General features: G+C 44.5%; 1 protein-coding gene across 14 annotated transcripts in view; it reads left to right on the top strand.

Moving 5' to 3' along the window:
• The window catches only part of magi2a (membrane associated guanylate kinase, WW and PDZ domain containing 2a), a 356,011-nt gene that overhangs the window by 166,428 nt on the left and 165,170 nt on the right, over positions 1 to 24,413 (top strand). For all 14 annotated transcript variants that reach the window (XR_013548786.1, XM_078419740.1, XM_078419739.1 and 11 more), the window contains exon 3: positions 23,142 to 23,261. Coding sequence is in view for 13 of the 14 variants with exons in the window: in XM_078419740.1 (XP_078275866.1) it covers positions 23,142 to 23,261 (120 nt within the window). In the remaining variant the exon portion in view is untranslated. The remainder of the gene's footprint in view (positions 1 to 23,141; positions 23,262 to 24,413) is intronic.

The raw sequence follows: 24,413 nt of genomic DNA, 5'->3' as shown, positions 1-24,413 counted from the left end.
AAAACTGGAACCCCTCACCAGCTCCTCTGCCACGTATCCATCTGACATATTCATTGGGGAAGAAAGCATCCATGGAATGATTTAAATATAGGATAAGAATTTATTAGTTTCAAGAGATTGAAACCCAGGAACAATGTATGTCAATAAGAATAGGGATGATGGCGATGAGGTAAAGAAAAGAGGCAGCATAGTTTTGGATGGTTAAGATTGTGGAAAGGAAGGATGAACATCTTGGCCAGGTCTGAAATATTTGAGACAGAAATTACAAAGGCACAGATAAGGATTGCAGTTCATGGGCTGCGTTGGAACTGAGACCACAGATACTATTAAAATTTACATCTTTGCGATAGAGAGAATCTGGATTGAAAATTCAGTGTGCATCATACAGGATGCGGATATTGTGAATAGTTTGGTTCAGCCAGTGGTAAAGGTATAGCATTTTTGATGGATTCCAAATAAAATGCTTTTTTATTTTCCCAGCATGTTGCTGAAGGAAATAAGGGTTCATTGAAGGCTGGATATTTGATAAGCAGCCTAACATCCCCAAAGTAATATAGTTGAATAATAGTATAGAAATGGATGCCATTTGTATGTGGCCTGTTCTGACAAGGGGAGAGCACCAGGAATGAATGTTTTCTGGATGAGCCACCACAGATTAAAGAAAAATATCACCATTGCACAGGTATTTATTGCAATACCTCAAACCGATCTAAATTAATTCTCTTCGGGGGTTTGTTCCTCTGCTACCTATTTCTAACTAACAAACAACCAGAAAGCCTGAGTAAAATAGCAGAAATTCCTATTATCACTTGATGTTAAAACGTGGTTATCCAGCACATTTTTGCATTTGCATCCTACTAAATTACCAAAATTTCAAACATTCTCATTAACACCTAGACACTACCTTTCCCTTCAACTGACTTTCTATCTTATGTTAAGGATCAGTATGAGCTCCCCTCCCTAATATTTGCCACATTCTTTGCAACATAAAGTTATCTCTCTTCTCCACTTCTGACAAAGTCTCTTGGGCTTGAAGTGTTAACTCAGTTTCACGTTCCAGATGGCAAGAGTGAGTGAGACTGGATAAAATAGCACTTGTGAGAACTTTATCAGAAAATTATTATTTTAAAATTACTTTTGGTTGATTAATTGTTAATTAAATTTCCATTATTATGTGAAAATCACATTGTTGTCTGTGAATATATTCTTCTAATTTGAGGAGAATGATAACAGGATGAGCATTAAGCTGTTTATTATGGAGTCTGAGTTAGATCCACAACACCTCTCTTTACTAGACTCGATCACAGTTGGTGGGTTCAGCTGTTTTGGATGGTGATGCACATCTGTGCAATAAATGGTCTGTTTACTACACTGTCAGGCTCATCAAGGTTTTGATTTCACCAAAGCAAAGGAAGATGATGGCAGCTTCTACTAACAACGTGATCAACAATACCTTTTTGATTAGTTGCCACTCCATTTCAATCAAGTTGTTACTGCTTTGCACTCGTGCTAGAACAGTATTGAGTGCAATCAATGTTCCTTATAGAGTACAAAGGAAAAGAAGCACCTGAACGTTTAAGTGAGTAAACACGCATTGTTGCTATTGATTAATCATTGTTTTATTGATTTTATGATGTCTGTAACTGGTAACTACGCCCAAACGTTTGATTCATTGATGCTAATTTATCATAACTGATATTTCTAGTAGTTCTTAGTAGTTAAACTGCAAAGAGGTAAATTATCAGGAAATTCAAAAGTTTAGTATACAAAAGGCTTTGAGCCATGACAAATTATGTTCGTGCATTTAAGAAATTGAAACCAGTTTAAAGTGCCAGCCTTAACCAGCACAAATGATAGCATGTCACATTGTTGCTATAGGCAAATTGAATCTTAAGCCAGTGTTAGGGATCACAAAAATAAATGTAAATAATTAAAAATCCCTGTCTGTTTTATCTGTTGCCCACAGAGGCTGATATTTCTAATTTTAAAAATGGAAAATAATAATACAATATTTTCCGTGAACGGAAAGAAAAAAAACCCTTCTCAACAGGTATTATTAAGATTAATTTTCTGTCTGAATTGATAATTGACCTGAGATTTAAACCAACAAGAAAGAACTATGTATGGAACTAATATTAAAGCTTTACATTACTGGTATCTGAATTAGCCTTCTGATTATAATACTGGACAAAATAATATAAAGTGGAGTATAGTCAATAGAAGATTTGATTTGAAATTGAAAATTTAGATGATTCGGTTCAGTTCAAGTCTTGTGGGTGCTGGAGGAACACAGTGGGTCAGGCAACATCTGTGGAGGCAGAGAGATGGTAAATGTTTTGGGTTGAGATCCTGAATCAGGACTCATTGTGAATCGTCGACTATCCATCTGTCCCCACAGATGCTGGCTTACCGACTGAGTATCTCCAGCAGTTTGAAAGCTGAAAGCATGTTTGGCCTTCGTAACGAGAGGATTTGAGTATAGGAGTAAAGAGATCATTCTGCAGTTGTATAGGGCCCTGGTGAGACCACATCTGGAGTATTGTATGCAGTTTTGGTCTCCTAATTTGAGGAAGGACATCCTTGCTATTGAGGCAGTGCAGCGTAGGTTCACGAGGTTAATCCCCGGGATGGCGGGACTGTCATAGGAGGAAAGATTGGGCTTGTATTCACTGGAATCTAGAAGGATGAGCGGGGAACTTATAGAAACGTATAAAATTATAAAAGGACTGGACAAGTGAGATGCAGGAAAAATGTTCCCAATGTTGGGGGAGTCCAGAACCAGGGCCCACAGTCTAAGAATAAAGGGGAGGCCATTTAAAACTGAGGTGAGAAGAAACCTTTTCACCCAGAGAGTTGTGAATTTGTGGAATTGTCTGCCACAGAAGGCAGTGGAGGCCAATTCATTGGATTAATTTAAAAGAAAGTTAGATAGAGCTCCAGGGGCTAGCGGAATCAAGGGATATGGGGAGAAGGCAGGCACAGGTGAATGATCAGCCATCATCACAATCAATGGCGGTGCTGGCTCGAAGGGCCAAATGGCCTCCTCCTGCACCTATTTTTTATGTTTGGTATTTGGCTCCAGTTTATAGCATCTGCAGTTGTGTGAGTCTCCGTCTTGGCGATTTATGTTTCCAAGTGTCAGAATGCCCCAATAGCAAAAGAGGTAATTTTCCTTTGTTATTTTTAAATCTTTTGCCGGGTGCCACTGCTATCAGATTGTGACAGTGTATGTTAGGTTCATTTAGATATTGGCCAAATAGTACATGAAGAAACATTTGAGGAGCAACGCAGCAATCAGATTGAAAGGGTAATAATTGGTGAACATAAATTTCAGTTTAAGGCACTCAGGCAAAATACTGCGCACTTTCTGGGTGTTAGATATGTGAATTAATAAGACGAAAATCATGTTCATGCATTTGGAGATGCACAGTGTACAAAGTGGAGGAGAATGATTTGCCTTGAGCTGGGCTTGCATTTCCCTTTGCAGTTGTGACAGGCATGGGACCAGAACACGTGTGAATCTATTTTTAGATACATAGATTCTATGCTTTATTCTTTGCATCAATGAGTTTCATTGCTAATCTCAGATGAATCATGACATTAGCTTTAATTCATTCATAGAGAGTAGTAGCACGGATCTTCAGCCCACATTGTCCATGCCAACCAAGATGGCATACTGGGCAATTCCCATTTGGCCCATAGCCCTATAAACACTTCCAATTCATCTGTCTGTACAAATGTCTTTTAAAAGTTGTATTGTATCCGCTTCAATAGCTTCCTGTGTCTGCTCATTCCATATACGGACTACCTTCCGAGTGAAAATGTTGCCCCTAAGGTCCCTCTTAAATCTCTCCCCTCTCACTTGAGCCTCTGGCTTCTAGTCCTTTACCCTGGGAAATAGACAGTGAATGCTCACTCTATCATGCTCTCATGATCTTGTACATTCAGTGAAGTCACCCCTCAGTACTTCAAAGTGAAAAATCCCAACCTCCCTACCTCAAGTCAACAAGCCCAGGTAATATCCCGGTGCATCTCTTTTTCACTCTTTCTAAATACAAGATCATATGCAGGCATCAGAATTTCATGTAGCATTGGGCAAATAAAATCTACTTTTCCTAACTAAATGTGAGTCTGAGAATTCAACAAAATACTATCAGGTAAAAATTGTGACCGTTTTTTCATAAAATAATATGGCATAATATATCTGATGCTTTTGCCATGACCATTTATATGCTTCCATTTGGTGGAAAAGAAAAATATATTGATAATTTTGCCTATGCTTTAGGAAGTTTTATAGTATTGTCATAAATTCCTATTATTATTTGACTACAGCAAATAAACTTACTAGGCTTCATTAGCCTTGTAATAATGTCCCTTTTTTTTGCTGGGTCTCAATAGCTGTCACTGCTTCCATGATGCCTGCTTAACCAGCAGTATTTCTGTAAACAATGAATCAGATGATTATGTTGGCCTTCTTGAAAAATGTGGGGTTTATCCATGATTCTATGATTTTAGTGGGAAGAACTTCCCACACTTAGAAAGTGACATATTTGATGTCCAAATATATCTAATCTGATTCTGAAATGGAACAAATAACATTTCAAGTAGCCACCCCAGTGTTATACCTAGTTTTCTATTTGTAATATTACTTTAAACAACATTAATTTTATTTTTCCCCCTATTTTTGTTTATTTGCGCTTTTATTTAGTTTTATTACTGACAAATTTCCGTGTTGTTGCTTGCTGTGAGTCACAGGATAAACTGTTGTATGAAATAAATACCATGTGGGTTAAAACCTGTTTCATTGATTTGGAATGATTTAATTAGGAAAAACAAAATCATTTAATGTGTTTCCGAAAAACATTCTGATGCTTTGGGATTTGAACTCCAATATTTTCTCTTAAAATGTGAGAACTGCAAATGCACGTTACATTTAATTTAAATTATTTGCCATTTGGTAATAGTCTCAGAACAGTGGCCTGAGTGAACTTGCTCTGACTTAGAATTCAAAGCCTTTAATTTCCAGGTATTTTCTTGGTTCAGTTCACTTTAGTTTATTGTCAGGTTCAGTGAAAAGCTTTAGTTGTGTGCTAACTCGCCAGCGGAAAGACAATACATGATTGCAATCGAGCCATTCACAGTGTAGATACATGATAAGGGAATAACATTTAGTGCAAGGTAAAGCCAGTAAACTGCAATCAAAGATAGCCTGAGGTCCCTGATGAGATAGATAGTGGCTCAGGACTGCTCTCTGGTTGCGGTAGGATGGTTCAGTTGCCTGATAGCAGCTGGGAAGAAACTGGTCCTGAATCTGGAGGTGTGCGTTTTCACGCTCCTATAACTTTTCCCCGATGGGAAAGGGGCAAAGAGGGAGTGGCCAGGGTGTGACTTGCCCTGGATTATGCTGCTAGCTTGCAGAGTCCGTGTGAGGTATAAATTGAGTCAATGGAAGAGAGGTTGGTTTGTTTGATGGTCTGGGCTGCGTCCACAATGTGCTGCAATTTCTTGCGGTCTTAAACCAAGCTGTGACGTCCGCCCCTCATCCACTCACCCCTCCTCCCAGCCGGGAGGACGAGCTGCGTTTTTGACGTCAGTCGGCTCGTGCGCAGTTGGGGCCAGTCGAAAATGGCGGCGCGCACAGACGCAGCGGCTCACAGCTCTCCCTTTCGGTGCTCTTTATGTGTGTTATGTGTGTTATGTCTGTTAGTCAATTTTAATCACGCAAATTTAATATATTGGTATTTATTTGTTTTGCATTTATTGCATATATGTTTTTTACGCACCGTCAGGATTGCTATTTTTTAATTTCGTTGCACTTGTTGCAACGACAGTAAATGAATATTATTATTACAGATGAACCCCAATGTAATGGGTGTGTGGGGGGAGGAGAGGGGACGGAGTGGGTGAGGGAGGGGAGGAGTGGGGTTGAGGGGGGATGGAGTGGGTGGGTGTGGGGGGGGGGAGGGGAGGTGGGGGGCTCGCGGGGAGGGGAGGAAAGTGGTTGAGGGGGATTGAGTGGGGGAGAGGGGAGTAGGAGGGATAAGGGGGGATGGAGTGGGTGAGTGGGGGGAGGGGTTGAGTGGGGGGAAGGGAGGAGGGGGGTTCAGGGGGATGGAGTGGGTGAGTGGGGGGAGCGTAGGGGGGATAAGGGGAGTTGAGGGGGGATGGAGTGGGTGAGTGGAGGGGGAGGGGGGGAATGGGGGAGGGGAGGGTGCTAGACCAATGCAGGAGAGGTTTGGGGGGTTGAGTGGGTGAGGGAGGGGGGGTGAGGGGAGGGGGATTGAGTGGGTGAGGGGGGAAGAGAGGAGGGGGTGGAGTGGGTGAGTGGGAGGGAGGAGGGGGAGATAAGGGGGGTTGAGGGGGGATGGAGTGGGTGAGTGGGAAGGGGGAGTGGGGGAGGGGAGGGTGCAAGACCAATGCAGGAGAGGTTTGAGGGGTTGAGGAGGGATGGAGTGGCGGAGGGGGGAGTAGGGGGGATAAGGGGCGATGGAGTGGGTGAGTGGGTGAGTGGGGGGAGGGGTTGAGTGGGGGGAAGGGAGGAGGGGGGTTCAGGGGGATGGAGTGGGTGAGCGGGGGGGAGGGAGAGTGGAGGTGGAGGGGGGAGTGAGGGAGGAGAGGGTGCTGGACCAATGCAGGAGAGGTTTGGGCACAACAGGTCCACTCGGTCTAGTATGTATTACTAAAACTCTCATCTTGTATCTATGTTCCCAAAAACAGGTAAAACGGTACACAATAGCGCAACAATTTTAGGGGCACCTTACTCGCCATTCGCCTGCTGTGTGCAGTAGCAAGTTTTGTTATATTTTTAAAGTAATTCACTTTGTAAACTTTAATAAACGTTATACCGTGAAGGGGACAAGTTTCAACGGCCCGGCAGCCGCGCCTGTGCAGTGCGCTCCCACTTGCCAGGCCCGTCAGCCGCGCCTGTGCAGTTGGGGGAGGGTTGCCAGGCCCTGTATCCGCGCATGCGCAGTTGGGGGTGGGTTGCCGGGCCCGGCGGCGGCGCGCCCAGAAACAATGAAGAGACGGAATTTGAACTATTTTGCGTCACATCGGGAACCCAACGGGTCCACGGGTTGCCTAGTTATTATATATTAAAATATGTATACCGTTGTGGGTTATATTACCAATAATATTGTTATTCCAAATTAAATATACACAGTTGTGTTTTTTTTCTGATGAGGTTTTCATATAAATTGCGATATTAAGATGGTGAGTAGCACAGGGAATCACTTTCTGTGAAATTGCTCTATTGTCAGCAGCTATTTAATATAACTCATTACAGTGATTTTGCATGATTTTTCAGTTTAATCAATGACGATAGGTATGATCAACTAATTTGCAAAGTGAAGGATGTTACCATTGTGCTGCACTTTTAATCAATCATACGGTTCATTTTCTGGACTAAATACTGCAGTTCTTCCTTTATAATATAAAAATAATAATATCTTTGTTTTGCTTTTCTTTGTCCTTTTTTCATAAGCCTTATATCCAAACTCAAAGAACCCCTTCATTTACGATGGAGAATCTTCTTTAACTAAATATATTTGATGCATTTGTATGCATTGTCATCCTTCAAAGCTTAATAAGAGCTTAATAATCATTATTTTTGTGCTGCACATACAAACAAGCCTGTGGTCAAAATGTCCAAAGGTCTTTTATTGTCACATGTACCAATTAAGGTGGTGAATCATCTCCAGTTACAAATTATGTGGTATACCATCTGAAATTGGCACAGGGATACATATGTTCGTAGCATCAGATAGATGGATAATTCTTAATAATCTTTCAAAAATTGAATTGGATTGAGATTGCCTAAACTCATCACATTGATTTTTTAGTCAGTAACATGAAGAAATTTTAAGCAAATAATCTGGTCTGAATTTCAGACTAGACCCCACAAGTAAAGGTGAACTATATTGGCTCAATTATATCGCTGTTTGGGTACTTCATCATTCCTGTATATTTTCTTTCTCTTGCTAGTTTAAGACGGGCATCTCTGCAACTGGATCATTGACTTCCTCATCAACAGACCACAATCTGTACGAATTGGCAGCAACATGTCCTCCTCAATAACCATCAGAACAGTGGTGGAAATTGGTCATTGACCCAGGGGCCAGCAAGTGATGGGTTGGGGGAAGAATCTTGGTTTCTCTTATCAGCATGGCTGTCATAACAGTGTAAGAAAGCAGGAGATGTGGATGTTTACTAATTCTTGACCTTTTCTCTGCTATTTCATTGGGATTGTATGCTATTTTATATTGGTAATAACTCATTGGTAATAAGTTAGAATTGAAATTGAAATACATTTCAGGAAACATCTAGAAAATACCTTTCTCAGATGTGGGCTGTACTGTAAACATGCAGTTTCAATTGCACAATTCTATATTTAGCATACAGCCCTCGTTATTTATTTAAAATAGAGGCAGGATTAAATGGCAATTTCTATTTTAATTTTAGCTTTACAATCGGCCATTTTGAATGGGACATTACTTTAGCAACATCTTGGGTATATTTTTAATCCAACCTAGCATGAAACTGTAAGATTAATGGGCTTCATGTTTTACATGATGCCCATTTTTACCTTCTATTGAAGTCAGTGTCCTAAAGCAAATATTTTTGTAAGTAAAGTTAATATTAAGGTTTCACCCATTAATCTGAGAAGAGGAACAACTACGAGTACTCGAAAATCAATTACAAACTAGGGATTAATCCACATGATGGAGAAAATCATTCAAATTACATCTTTTCAACTGTGATTGCTGGCGCTGAAGCAACAGCATTTTGCTGTGATTTAATAGTCAGTATTTATAGACGATAGGCAGCCAAGGTTGAACAGTTGACTAATTGTCATGTGGGATCTAACTAAATATTTAATGGAGTACCGTGCTTTGCTGAAATACCTGAAGGACATATAACCAAGCATTTAAGCTGAGTTCCATACAACGGTGATATACCATTGTGGCGGCTCCCAAGGGTCGGGCCATACTACTACCGACCCCTCGGCACGGGAATGGACCAGTCCAGGGAGGCGGTCCGGTACCATGTATATAAGGACAAGGTTTTGGGCGCGAAGCCATTCCGGCAGACTCGACCCGTCTGATAACCGAGGTATAATAAAATATAACGTCCCCGAAATACCTGGCTCCTTGCCTTTATTTCGGGCCTCTATCGACGCGCCACATTGGTGACCTCGACGGTCCATTCATATTATGATGGGCACAAGATCAAAAGCCAACCGCCCGTCCGGCTCGCAGGCCGACCAGGCCCCAGCTGTCGACGCGGTAGCCATCAAGCTCCCGACCTTCTGGACCACCCGGGCTCGCGTTTGGTTTTACCAAGCGGAGGCCCAGTTCCAGCTGCAGGGCATCACATCTGATAACACCCGTTTCTTCCACCTGGTGGGAGCCCTTGACCAGGACACGGCCGAAGAGGTAACGGAGTTCCTCCAGGACCCCCCGGCCCACGATAAATATGAAGCCCTTAAGGAGCTGCTGCTCCAAACCTACGGGCTAACCCGAATGGAGCGGGCCGAAAGGCTCCTCCACATGCCAGGCCTCGGTGACCAGCGCCCATCTAGCCTCCTGAAGGAGATGGTCGCGCTGCTCGACGGACACAGACTGTGCCTAATGTTTGAATACACTTACCTGCACCTGCTGCCTGCCGACATTCGCCTGCAGCTCACCGACGCCTCCTTTGCAGACACCCGGGCCCTCGGCTGGCGCGCGGACGCGCTGTGGGCGGCGCGCCGTGATGACATCAGCGTGCTAAACGTCACTCGAGAAGCGCCCGATTTTCTCCGGTCGGGCGGGGGAGCTGTGGAAGGAGTGACAGCTATGCCCCGGAGGCCTGCGAGATCGCCCCCTGTGGCAATTGCGGGTCCTGCACCCGCACATGCACCTGCAGTCCCACACCAGCAGGCTCCAGCCAGCACCAGCAGGAGGTACTGGTGTTATTACCACCAGCGCTGGGGTGCGGCAGCCCGACAATGCCGCCAGCCGTGCACGTTTCCGGGAAACGCCGGGGCCGGTTGCCAATAGTCCCCGCAGGCGGCTGGCCAGATTCACCGCCTCTTCGCCTGGGATCGGCGCTCCGTGGGCCGCTTCCTCGTGGATACCGGGGCGGAGCTGAGCGTCCTGCCCCCTTCGCCGCTGGACATTCGTTCTGGGAAGCGGGGGCCAATCCTCACCGCGGCAAACGGGAGCCACATTCAGACTTATGGCGTCCGCACGGTCCACATCGTTTTTGGCGCCAGTCATTTCACGTGGCAGTTCACGATCGCCGACGTCTCCCAGCCGTTGCTCGGGGCTGACTTTCTGCGGGCTCATTCTCTCCTCGTGGACGTCAGGCAGCAGCGCTTGGTCCACTCCGCCAAGATGGAGCCCATTGCGCTGCGGCTGAATGAGCCCATTATACGCCCGCTGTCGTCCGTGGACTCCCATTTCTCTCGGGTTCTGGTGGAGTTTCCCGATATTATGGCCACGCAATTCCGGTCGCATGGGGTGTTCCATTATATAACGACTACCGGCCCACCCCTCCACGCACGAGCACGCCGACTGCCGCCTGAGAAGCTACGCCTGGCACGACAGGAGTTCCGCGCGATGGAGTCCTTGGGGATCGTCTGCCCTTCCAACAGCCCATGGGCATCCCCACTCCACATGGTCCCCAAGGCAAACGGGGGCTGGAGACATTGCGGGGATTATCGGCGGCTGAACGTCGCTACCGCCGAGGACCGATACCCCGTGCCCCACATCCAGGACTTCAACGCCCATTTGGCTGGGGCCACGATATTTTCGAAGGTGGATCTGGTGCGAGGTTACAACCAGATCCCGGTCCACCCGGAGGATGTGCCCAAGACGGCAATCATCACGCCGTTCGGACTCTACGAGTTCGTACGGATGCCGTTCGGCCTCAAGAACGGCGCGCAGTCATTTCAGCGGTTAATGAACGGCGTGTGTCGCGGGCTGGATTTCCTATTTGTCTACCTTGACAACATGTTGGTAGCCAGTCGCTCGCGGCAGGAGCACTGTGCCCACCTCCGGCAGCATTTCCAGCGGCTCAGCGAGCACAGGTTGGCTATAAACCTCGCCAAGTGCCGCTTTGGAGTGGCCACAATCGACTTTCTCGGCCACCGTGTGTCCTCGCAAGGAGCGGCTGCCGGACAAAGTAGACGCCACCCGCCGGTTTCCCCGTCCGTCCTCGGTGCGTGGCCTGCAGGAGTTCGTCGGCATGGTGGCCTTTTATCACCGGTTCCTGCCATCCACGGCCCACATCATGCGGCTGCTATACGAGCTGCTGGCGGGCAAGCGTAAGAACGTCATGTGGACCGACGAGGCGGTAACAGCCTTTGACGGCGCGAAGGAGGCCCTGGCTCGGGCTGTGCTGCTGGTTCACCCACGGGAGGATGCCCCGACAGCCCTTACGGTGGACGCCTCAGAGTTGGCGGTTGGTGCCGTACTGGAGCAACTCACGGACGGGGGTTGGCGCCCCCTGGCCTTCTTCAGCCGGCACCTCAACAACGCCCAGAGGAAGTACAGCGCCTACGACCGCGAGCTCCTCGCCCTGTACCTGGCCGTTCGTCACTTCCGCTATTTTCTGGAGGGCCGCCCGTTCACCGCTTACACGGACCACAAGCCGCTCACGTTCGCCCTGGCAAAGGTCTCCGACCCATGGTCCGCCCGACAGCAGCGCCAGTTAGCCTACATCTCGGAATTCACCACCTCCATCCGCTTCATCGAGGGGAAGGAAAACCGAGTGGCCGACGCGTTGTCTCGCCCCGCCATCAATGCCGTTTTAGAAGTGGCACCCGGCATTGATTATTCTGCCCTGGCGGAGGCCCAACTAACGGACGGGGAGATGCCCGCCTACCGGACTGCCATCTCTGGCCTCCGCCTCGAGGATGTTCCCCTCGGCCCCGGAGCAGCGACGATACTATGCGATGTGTCGGCAGGTCAGCCGCGCCCCATCGTCCCGGCCGCGTGGCGCAGGAGGTGTTCGACGTGGTCCACGGGCTGGCTCACCCATCCATCCAGGCGATGATCGCATTGGTAGCTGCGCGGTTCATGTGGCATGGTCTGCGCAAGCAGGTTGGCCACTGCGCCCGCACCTGCATTCCGTGCCAGACGGCAAAAATGCAACGCCACGTCCGGGCGCCACTCCAAGGGATCGGTCTACCCTGCCGCCGTTTCGACCACCTGCATGTGGACATTGTGGGCCCGCTCCCGCCGTCCCAGGGCATCACCCACCTCCTCACGGTGGTGGATCGCTTCACGCGGTGGCCGGAGGCCATACCACTGGCCGATACATCTACAGCCACATGCGCTCGTGCGTTGGCCGTGCACTGGATTGCTCGCTTTGGGGTGCCGGTGGTCATCTCATCGGACCGGGGGCCACAGTTCACCTCCGAGCTGTGGTCGGCCATGGCCCACCTGTTGGGCGTGCGGCTGCACCACACCACGGCCTATCACCCGCAGGCAAACGGCCTGGTGGAGAGGTTCCACCGGCAGCTGAAGACAGCGCTGAAGGCGTGACTCTCCGGCCCCGACTGGATGGACGAGCTACCATGGGTCTTGCTGGGCATCCGGACTGCGCCCAAGGAAGACCTGGCTTCATCCTCAGCGGAGCTCGTCTACGGGTCCTCGCTCACGGTGCCCGGGGAGTTCGTGCCCTCGTTGCTGGGGCGAGAGGAACCGCCCTCATCCACCCTACAGCGCATCCGAGAGCGAGTTGGCAAGCTCGCACCCGTGCCGACGTCCCGCCATGGGACATTCCGCCCTTACGTGCCATCGGCCCTCCGGGACTGCGCCTTTGTGTTCCTGCGCCGTGACGCCCACCGGATGCCACTCCAGAGGCCGTATGAGGGCCCGTACCGGGGCTGGAGCACGGACAGACAACCTTTGTCTTGGACATGGGGGGCCGGCCGGAGGCCGTGTCAATTGACCGCCTGAAGCCGGCCCACTTAGACATCGACCGGCCACGAGGTCGCCCACCCTTCCGGAACCCACCACCTGTCCCTCCAACTGTGCCTCCGCCGGCCCCTCTGTCGACCGATTACCGTACGCGGTCCGGTCGGGTTGTGCGACCACCAGTGCGTTTCGTGCCTCCGGTTCTGGGGGGGGGGGGTCCTGTGGCGGCTCCCAAGGGTCGGGCCATACTACTACCGACCCCTCGGCACGGGAATGGACCAGTCCAGGGAGGCGGTCCGGTACCATGTATATAAGGACAAGGTTTTGGCGCGAAGCCATTCCGGCAGACTCGACCCGTCTGATAACCGAGGTATAATAAAATATAACGTCCCCGAAATACCTGGCTCCTTGCCTTTATTTCGGGCCTCTATCGACTTGTTTTATCACTAATCCGACATTCAAAATAAACTCTCAACTGTTCACTTTCTGGTTTGTTCATTCTATTTTTCTTCTTTCTGGTCTTTCTGGTTGATTAAACATCATTTGATATAAGGAACTGCAGGTGTTAGTTTGCAAGGGGAAAAAGGCACAATATACTGGAGTAACTCGGCGGGTCAGGCAGCATCGGTGGAGAAGTGACGTTTCAGGTTGAGAACCTTCTTCAGCCTGATCGTGGTTGGGTAAGTGGAAGAAAGCTGAAAGAGAGGTGGGGGAAGGAGAAAGCCTGGCGAGTGGTAGTTGGATACAGGTGAGGGAGGTTTTTGACAGGCAGATAGTGGACAAAGGCCAGAAATGAAAAGACAAAAATTGTGAGATAAGAATAGAAGAGGTGTGAATTGTAGTCAGAGGAAGGAATCTAGATGGAAATGGTCACAGGTAAGAGGAGAAATGGTTGCAAATCTAGGTGAAGAGAGGGGAAACGAAAATATATAAATAGGGGGTTGAGTTTGTACGTTAATTATCTAAAATTGGATAATTCAGTGTTCATACCATTAGGTTGTAAGCTTCCCAAGTGGAATATTAAGTGCTGTTCCTACGGTTTGCATGTAGTCTCTGGCAATGGAGGAAGCCCAGGACAGAAAGATCAGTATGGAGATGGGAAGGGATTTAAAATGGTTAGCGAGGAAATCGGGTAGGCCTTGGCTTGGCGGACCAAGTATAAGTATTCAGCGAAACAGTCGCCGAGTCTGCACTTGGTCTCGCAGATGTTAAGGAGGTCACATCGGGAGCACCAAATGTGCTAGATGAGGTTAGGGGTCTTGCATGTGAACCTCTGTCTCACCTGGAAAGACTGCTGGGGTCCCTAGATGGAAGGACAGATGGATGGATCTAATAGAAAAATTACCCAGTGACAACTTTGGTTTCACTTTTCCCTCCAAGTCTGTGGTGCGCTTGTCCTCAGCACATGATGTTAGCTTAGATTACTTTATTGTCATATAAATCAAGGTACAATGAAATTCCTTATTCACATGAAGCTCATAGAGTTAACAGTAATGATAAATACAACAATAAAAACGATGAGTGTAAAACACCAAAATCCACGTTGTAGAAAAAAATGTTTAAGTATCATAATGGAAAACTGAATGAGGTAGAGTTAAGACATAATGGAAAACTGAATGAGGTAGAGTTAAGACATAATAGAAAACTGAATGAGGTAGACTGAGACTGCGGTGTGAAAGAGGTGATTGGATCAGGAATCAGATAGCACTGGTAAAGCAGTTCTTGTGTCTGGATGTTCCAGCTTTCAAGCTCCTATATACCTCTCCCAGAAGATGGTAGAGAGGCAAGGGAATGGCCAAGGTGACAGGCATCCTTAACGATACTTCCAGCCTTCCTGATGCAAAACACCATAAAGATGGAATGAAGTGACAAGCCTGTGATGGAGAGGGTTGTGTTCACCATTCTCTGCCAGCTCAGGCATTCAAGAGCAGAGCAGTGGCCTTCAACAGGCCGAGTTGCATCCTGTCATAATCCTTTCTGTAGCATATCTGTAGAGATTTGAGAGAAACGTCGTGGGCTTGCCAAATCTTCTCAGTCATTTAAGAAAAATAAATATGCTGATGAGCTTTCTTGATCACCATTTTAGTGTGAAGGGACCAGGTTAGATTGCTGCTGATATGGATACCGAGGAACTTAACTGTCAACCATCTCTACAGCAGCTCCATTGATGAGGATCGGGTTATGTTCATCCCTTGCTTCCTTGGAGTCAACAACAAACACCTTTGTCTTGCTGACATTAAAACCAAGGTTGTTGTTCAGATGCCATGACATGAGGTTTTCGATCTCTTTCCTGTAGTCCATCTCATTATTGATGTAGATCCGGCTGACAACAGTGGTACCATTGGTGATCTTAAAAATCAAGTTGGCATTGTACTTTGCCACACAGTCATGGGTGTACAGAGATTGGAGCATAAAACACTAAAGGGCATTACTGCTGAGATTCAAGGTGGAGGAAATGTTAGGTGACTGAGATCTGCCAATTAAGAAATCCAGAAGCCTGTTGCAAATGGAGGTCTCTAGACCAAGGTCCAGAAGTTTAAGGGCAAGCGTATTCAATATTATGGTGTTAAAATCTCAGCTGTAGTCAATGAATAGCAGTGTGACCAAGGTATTCTTATTGTCATGGTGATCCAGGGCTGAATGTGCAAGAGAGAGTCCTGTCTCTGTAGTCCTATGTATCCTGAATGCAAATTTCAGCGGATGTAGATGGTCCAGAAAATTGGTTCAAATGTGGGGTATTACCAATGTGCTAAGTGCAGCGGAGGAACAATTTTAGAAGAAGATTTTTTTTTTAAACTGCAGACACTGGAAATCTGAAATAAAAATAGGAAATATTGAAAAAACTCAGCATGTCAGGCAACAAGAAAGAGAAACATCTCATTAAAACCTTCAAAAGAGGAAGGTTGAATTTACGCTCCATCAGTCCATTGAACCACAAGTTGCTGCTGTGATTCACAGTACCTTTGTAACATCGCACATTTAATCAGACCCATGTTTCCAAACTGCAAACATTGGTGCCTCTTCAGAATTAGCAGGGAACATGACATCCCTGCAAGATTTTCAGAGCAGACTGTTGAAGAGATTGAGCCTGTCTAAAAATGAAGACATCTGCTAGCCACATATTTTTAGGCTTTTTGAGCATGCATTTTCGTTCTGTTTCTTTTGTGATGTTTACAATGCCAATGTGTTTGTAATCTGAGCACTAAAAAGCATTACTTTTAGAGATTTAGTCAATTTTCTTGAATTATTTGTTGTCATCTGACTGTCATTTTTCTCATAACTCTCCAGTGACAGTTTTAAGGACAGTGTTGTATGCAATGAAGGGAAAATCAAACTGACAACAGCAAACACACGAAAATAATATTTTTATATTTATGTGCCTTGCAACTCAATTGATGTTCAATACCTTGATGGAACATCAATTATCTTACATAATAAATCTTGAAGATTTTAATTTGGATTTTTTTTTGCAATAGATCTACCGGTTTCAAAATATGCCTCATGAATATTTACATTAATAGAGAACGTTTATTCATTTACCAGTGTTTTTTTCTGAAATATTATATTTTTCCTTCAACCAGAAAGGAGAAAAAACTCAGTTCTATAGTATCCACTGTTATTTTCAGGCAGGAACTCGTCGTAACTAATTCATAAAACAATAGTGGCAGGATGCAGGGTGTTCCAGAACAGTGGCTTAGTTCATTCTCTACATCACATTTTGTATACTAATTAGAGCTTTAGAGCCTTTCTTGGCTCAATAAAACGGCTCATCTCAGGATTCAAATTAGTGTAATCTTCAAAGTTGTGTTAAGTTCAGAATCAGAATTCCATTTTTTGTGTTTGTAAACAAGTATTGTGTCATAATCCTAAATAATGTCTGCTGCTGGAAAATTTTGTTTAACAAGTGGTATTTAATGTTTTTTTCCATTTGATGTCTTATGCTTATTAAAATTCTGGACTGAGTAACAGGATCAATAACTCCGTTCATCCAGTTCTAACCATTGCCCTGGTGCCCGTATTTCAAAACAGTAAGAGTGCTGCCTGTTTAAAAATAGAACACCAGTACACTCATGATCTTCAAAAGAATGAAAGAGATGTACTGTGTGGTTATGACCAGGTTCTGGGAAGCACTTGGCTTTGTGGGGTAAAGTATGTAATCAAATTGTAACCCAGCAAGCCTCTCAATAGTGATGACATGCACTTATCAAACCAGGCCGTTCCTGAAACAAACCCCTAACAATTCAAATGCAAGTCAACTAATCAATCTTTAATTGATACAGTATTTAGTTTTGTTAAGTAATTTTTACCATTTCTGTAAAATTCACTGACACGGTTTAAAAGCAGATTTCTTATAACTACATTTTCCAAAATGTTTATTAAACAATTAAAAAAATCAAAGTAGATAGAGGATCAGGGAAACTCCTAAAAGTAATTGGCTTCAAGAGCTAGATTTTAAGGCGCTCCTCAAAGTTGTGGACACAACTGTTAAGAACGTAATTTTAAGATGCAGAAGCTTGGCATGAATGGTGAACAAGCCACAAGGAAGTGCACAGTTGTAAATCTGATTTTGATTATCAGAAGATGAATCCTGGCTGATATATTTGAAGCAGGTTGCAGTAATAGTGCGAACACTGGAGGAATATAAGGACCTTCATGTCAATAGCAAGTTGCCATAGCTCAAGAACTGAAACATTTTGACATTGCACTTAGTGATTCACATAGGCAGCAGGTGGCCGGCTCATCGAACAAGGTAGTGGTACACCTTCTGGAAGAGCAAACCAGATAAGAAACCAAGAAAGATCTCAGTGACTCCATCATGGAATAATACTTCCTGAATTTCTCGCATACTCTCCCAGGAAACCAGCATACTAAGATCCTCAACACATAAAACCCAACTCTGGAAGATATAGAAGAGACCAAGGAGTACTTGTGCTCGGATCTAGAAAAATCCCAGTGCCATACCCCAGAGGAAGTCAACTTAAGGTTGGAAGGAGCTGCAATCAAAGGTGTAATTAGCAACGTGGGATAAAGTAAAGCCAACTACAATAGGGCCTCCTCCTTGTGATAAAATACTCAGGCACAATTTCATCATAACCAACATTCAATTCCCCAGAGACACAAGCACAAAACCTTATGGCAGCATGGGCATCTGTTAGTTTGTCATTTTTCACTGTGTCTCGATTCACGTGACAATAATAAACCAACACGAAATGTCCAAGGAAGAAAGCGCAAGAATCTTTGCATGGTCTACAGTTACTGCAGACTGTTGGACCAATCACCATTGGATCTTAGCTCCAAAACATCAGCGACAACAAAAACTGCAAGAAAATAATTTATTGTAACTCTGAAGGACCCCCAAAATAACTTATTTTCTCAGGCTGTACCTCTGAATCCAGGATGACTAACTTCCATAGAGTTCAGTGACCTCTGAATGGCAGGTAAGATCAATTTAGGAGCTGCAAATTCTTTTGCACATGGGAAGGTGGGCGTGCAGCTTGTAAGGCCACATGCTCTTTCCACCATGTACACTGGCCTTCCGTTTGCACTCAGTGCATTCCAGGTTCTTGGTGCCACCCTAAATGCTTCATCTCCACATTGAGCAGTCACTGATTCCTTAGGGCAGACTGGATGAAGCATTCTTCAAGGAAGTTAAATTACATCCTTGAATCTTGTTTTCCCCTGATAATATTTTCTTATCATAGAGTTCAGGATCGGAATGAATTTCAGAAACTGGGCATCAGTGAGTCAGATTCAGATTAGTTTGTTGTCATTTTCACCAGGGTGCAATCTTGACATGCAGCTCACAGCGTAATAGTATACACGCAGTAATGACAAACACAACAATAAATACAACAACTAATGCAAAATGGAATCAGAAGGAATTTGAGGACCAAGAGCCCTGGTAAAAGTATCAGGGGAAGTGGAGGGTTAAAGGAACATTGGAGTGGGAAGGAATCTCAGGAACCAGGGCCCATGTGAATGGAGATAGAGTGTAAGAACTGGAGCCCTGATGAGTGGAAATGGAGCATGAGAATCTGGGCCCTGGGGAATGGATGGGGAGCTTAAGGAACAAGGATCCCAATCAGTGGGAAAGGAAAGTGGGAACCAGGGCCCTGTTGAGTGGGAAGGGTGGGCAGAAATTAGAAATCACTGGAGTGGAAAAGGGTGTGCAGGAACCAGGACACCGTTGAATGGAAATGGGGGTCCAAAGCTGTAAATTGTGCATTTGATTACTGTTCTTATTTTCCTAAATAAATAACACGTGTATTTTAATCTTATGTATATTTTTTATTTTAGAGTACTACATTATGTTACATCTTTGTCATATTTCCATGTGTGAAATAAATTATTGGTTGAGCTTTCTTCATAGCTTTGTCCCTTAAGACCTAAAAAAAACCCAGTGACTGTTATCTGACTTCCTAATACACCAATATTCTTTTTGAGGTTTTGTGGTCTTATTAGATCTTGCACACAGAATGCATACAAATGAGGAAGGTCATTTGATCTGTCTTAATTAATTCATGCAAAACAACCCTTTGCTTTATTTTGTTGTTTCTTAGTTAATTCCAGTTCTGTCATTCTGCCCAGAATTCAATTCCAGTTTTATATATTAACGCCATATGAAGACGTATTCTGCTATCAGTCTTAAAGTTGCCCAAAACTTCCCCAAGCCACATGCAAGGAAGGAGGATTTGGTTGAAGGAGTGATGATGTTTAGGTTGGGATTTATTTAAAAGAACTCTGGCAATAATTGTAAGATAGAAATGTCCTAAAATCAGATTATCTTTTCAGTTATACATTGGTGTTTGTTGGAAAGTGCACACAATTTGTTGCCATATTTTCCACAGTATTGCAGTGGAAAAATATTTCATTGCAAAACAACATTGCCATACTACTGTGAAAGCTACGACATAATTGAAGCAATTTTCATTATTACTTAAAAGGAAAATAATTCAGAACATTTATCACCTTGTTCACACCTCTTTAATGTTCACACCTTGTCTCTTACAGCTTTTGTATTGAAAAAATCTACATAGTATTAATGGTGTTCACAGTGACTTGTAAGGGTATTTTTTGATATTTCAGACAGATTTCCAACTTATTTTTCATGAATCTTACAGTGAACTCCGTGAGTTCATATAGTAATAATCTTATGGTGATCTCCATATTTCATCCTGTAGGATCGAAAGATGCCTTTCAATTTCACCTGTAATTTGTATTTATTTTCATATTGCCCAGTTATTTTACGTATTTTATTTAATATTATCAGTAATCCACTTTGAATGTTTAACTCTTTTCTAATCTCATTGAATTTATATCTTTTAAATTTATAAGCATTTACGGTTTTATAGCATGATTTTTTTAGCACGATGCAGATCACATTAGACCTGATTACTGTACTATGACATATTTCCTGCACACTTGGTTCATTTCTGAATTCCAAATCATTATTAACAGATTTTTTTACAATTTCTCTTGGATGCTTTTTGATAGAATAAATAAACCTTTGATTTACCATTAGTATTGACCAGTAAATTTTCTCAAATTATATAGGATTAAGTGAAATACCTTGCAAAAATAGCATTTTTACTTTTAAATATATATTTATATATCTTTGTCAATTGACCTTTAGACTTTATAGGCACGTCCCACTGAGTCTGCGCCAACCAGCGATCACCCCGTACACTAGCACTATCCTACACGTTAGGGATAATTTACAATTTACAGAAGCCAATAAACCTACAAACCTGTATGTCTTTGGAGTGTGGAAGGTCACAGGGAGAACGCACAAACTCTGTACAGACCTCACCCGTAGTCGGGATCGGACGCTGATTGTAGGCAGCAACTCTACTGCAGCGCCACCGTGCCGCCCTAGACTTGGTGAACTCTGGTTTATTTCAAATCACAGAAGTTTCTGTTCAAAATGTGATTTATTTTCAAAGGGGTTTCAAAGGTCTTTTATTGTCACATGTACCAATTAAGGTACAGTGATATGCAAATTACCATACAGCCATACGAAAAAGCCCCAACAAGACACCCAAATAGATACAAGTTAACATAAACATCCACCACAGCAGATTCCCCACATTCCTCACTGTGATGGAAGGCAAAAAAGTCCAAGCTTCTTCCTCGTTATTTCTCCCGCGGTCGGGGCAATCAAAGCTCCCGCAGCCGGCGGTCGAAGCTCCCGCGTCGGGGCGATCGAAACTCCCGCGCGGAGCGGATGAAACTCCCGCGGCTTGGAGTTCAAGATGTCGGTCTCTGACCAGAGACCGCTGGCTCCGTGATGTAAGTCCGCAAGCACCCACGGTTGAAGCTCCGAGGTTGATCCATGGCAAAGGGATTGCGAACTCTGCGATGTTAAATATCCCGTAGGCACCCGCGGTGGAGCTCTCAAAAGTCGGTCTCCAGCAAAGGCCGCTAACTCCACGATGTTACGGTGCAGTGTGGATGGAGATACGATACGGAAAAAAATCACATCTCCGTCGAGATTAGAAAAAGTTTCCCCCAATCCCCCCCACTTAAAACAAGCTAAAGAACACTAAAAACATACATTTAACATACTATTTAAACACAAAGAAGGAAAGGACAGATGTACTATTGGCGAGGGAGCCATTGCTGGCGCTACCTGGTGGTCCAGTTGTTATCTCAAAGCTGTTCTTTTTGTGTGTGTAGTATGTATATATATGTAATAATTATTTTATTTATTTTTTAATAACCTATACTTCTAAATATTAAAGCAGTGTTCATCAAGAAAGTTTAGTTACATTTCACTTATTAATATGAGAGTTTCTTAATGACACATAGTCAGTTCTGATATATGTGGTTCTAATTTAGAACTTTCAGAATTTTTTCAGTAATGTCGGGATTATAGCGTTTGCTTTCAATGGTTTCTTTTTTATCACGTGTACAGTGAAATACTTTTTTTGCAAACAGATCAGCAAGACTATCACCACACATAAGCACAATCCCCTAGTTAGTATAGAATGGGGCGGCACAGTGGCACAATTGTAGAGTTGCTGCCTTGCGGCACCAGAGACCAGGGTTTGGTCCTGACCATGGGTGCTGTCTGTATGGAGTTTGTACATTCTCCCTGTAACTGCATTGTTTTCTCCGGGTGCCCCGGTTTCCTCCCACACTTCAAAGACGTACAGGTTTGTAGGTTAATTGGCTTTGATAAAATTATAAATTGTCCCTAGTGTGTGGGATAGTGTTAGTGTACTAAGTGATCACTGATCGGCGCAGACTTGATGTGCCGAAAGGCCTGTTTCAGCATTGTATCTCTAAAGTCTAAAACAGCCCACTGAGTTTATATGCAAGAGTTGCCATATTAGCATCATTTTACAGTCCCAGCTGCAGCGGGCCACAAAGGCCTATTGCATCCATTTCCTCCATGCTGATCGTCCCGCAACCCACCGTCCCTTTCCTTGCACGGCCCTCTTCAGCACTTGTTCTCCGGGGGGGGGGGGGGGGGGGGCTGGCTCCTCCAGCCGACCTTGAGGATGCAAAACGTGAGACTCCCTGGTTCTCCTTACCAGACCTTTTGTACAGCGTCCGCCACCTTCTCCCTCCATTTACTCTCCAGTTCCTGGTCACCAGGGGCAAGCAGGGGCTAGGTTCTGCGGCTTCCCTCTCTGAGCGGGTTCCCGGTTCCGCGGCGGGTGAACCACGCCTGCTGTTGGGATGTGGCCACGGCTCGCTGGGAGACCTCGCTGCGCGCGTCTCTCCAGGAAAACTTCTCGCTGGACCCACAAAATCATTACCTTCAAGCTGCGTAGATGAACTTGCTCAGAAAAATATAATAACGGCATTACAATGGTTGAGTCGTATTAATGACTCATGCATTAATATCCAGAGCATTGATGTTTAATTATCATTGTTATGAAACACTCTGATCTTTGTACAGCATGAATCTTTGAAAACAGTTAAAAAAATCATTATTGAAAGTGATATTTAGAATAATTGGAAATATAATCATAGATTTGACCACATGCATAAAAAACCTGCACCAAGAATGTATATCCGAGAGGATATATGTAACAAGAACAATTTTTCTCATTATTTTTAAGCTATTTTGTTAAACAACGAATTACTACAATGTTATGTTAGATTTACTGTTAAATTATTTGTTTTCTAGTTTTTATAATCACAACTCTTGCTCATTTATTTTGAAAACTGAAACATTGTGCCTCTGACTGTACCTGTAATAAACATTTGCCTTGTTTTTACTCTTAGGCACAACAAGGCCACCTAAAGAGGGAGAGGTCCCTGGTGTTGACTACAATTTTGTGACTGTGGAAGAATTTACGGAACTTGAGAAAAGTGGTACACTATTAGAAAGTGGAACATATGAAGGTAATTAAAATTGTCCTAGATACTCCTGACAGATATACGCCTTTGCAATGCTGGATTCACAGATAGAAGCTATATATTCCACTCATCATTTCTCCTATAAATGTCAGATTGTAACACCAAGGATTCAGTATTTCAACCTTGCAGTCAGGTTTGTGATTCTGATTATATTCTCAGTGACAGTTTATTGCATACTTTGTATTGATATCAAATATTTTTGGATAGCGTTCCACTAATTTTATTAATGAACCTTTTGGGTCCAAACCTCTCCTGTGGGCCCGGCAACCTTCCGTCCAAACCTCTCCTGTGGGCCCGGCAACTATCCCCCAACTGACGACACTCACCCACTCCATCCCCCTTAAAACTCCCCTGGGACCGGGGGCTGGCAAGGGGAAAGAGGAAAGGAGAGAGGGAGCCACTCACCCCGGCCTCGGGGCGGCATCCAGAGCGACCCGTGGACCCGTTGGGTGCAAACCTCTCCTGCAGCGGCAGCTGGACAGCAACAGCCATTGCTTTGAGCGGCCATCTTACGTAAGTATTAGATCAACGGGTCCCAATTGCGCAGGCGCACCCCCGTTGGGTTCACATTGTGACGTTGAACACGGAGGTATTACTGCGCAGGTGCGGTTGACAGGGCAAGTGGAAAAGGGATTTATTAAAGTTTAAAAAGTGAATAACTTTAAAAATATAACAACCATTTGAACTGCAGGCCAATGGTGAATAAGATGGGCCTAAAATTGTTGCACTATCGTGTACTGTTTTGGTTGTATTTCGGCTACATACAATCAAACTAACAAAGTGACAAACAAACAAACAAGATGAGTGTTTTAGTAATATATATACTAGACCGTGCATCCGCTGGGCCCATTCCTCGTAGAGGGGGGACTGGGAAGGGGAGAGGGAGCCAATCAAAATTAGAGGAATACAGAATAATCAAATACATTGGATATTCAAATGAATGGAACACTAACAGCTTTGATTTTAATGCATTTGTGCCGCTTATAAGAGCAGCAGGAATTAGCCCTGCTCAATATTTGTAATTCCAGCATTAGCACTAATGCTAAAATTATTCTTTGGTGTATTATGGACTATATTTCCAGAACTAAATACTCAAAGCCAAGTTTTGAAAGTAGGGAAAACAATGACATCACAATA

Source organism: Rhinoraja longicauda, chromosome 23 (assembly GCF_053455715.1).
Source record: "Rhinoraja longicauda isolate Sanriku21f chromosome 23, sRhiLon1.1, whole genome shotgun sequence".
Taxonomy (NCBI): domain Eukaryota; kingdom Metazoa; phylum Chordata; class Chondrichthyes; order Rajiformes; family Arhynchobatidae; genus Rhinoraja; species Rhinoraja longicauda.
Note: the sequence above shows the minus strand (reverse complement) of the source record. Positions and strands in the feature narration are given on the sequence as shown.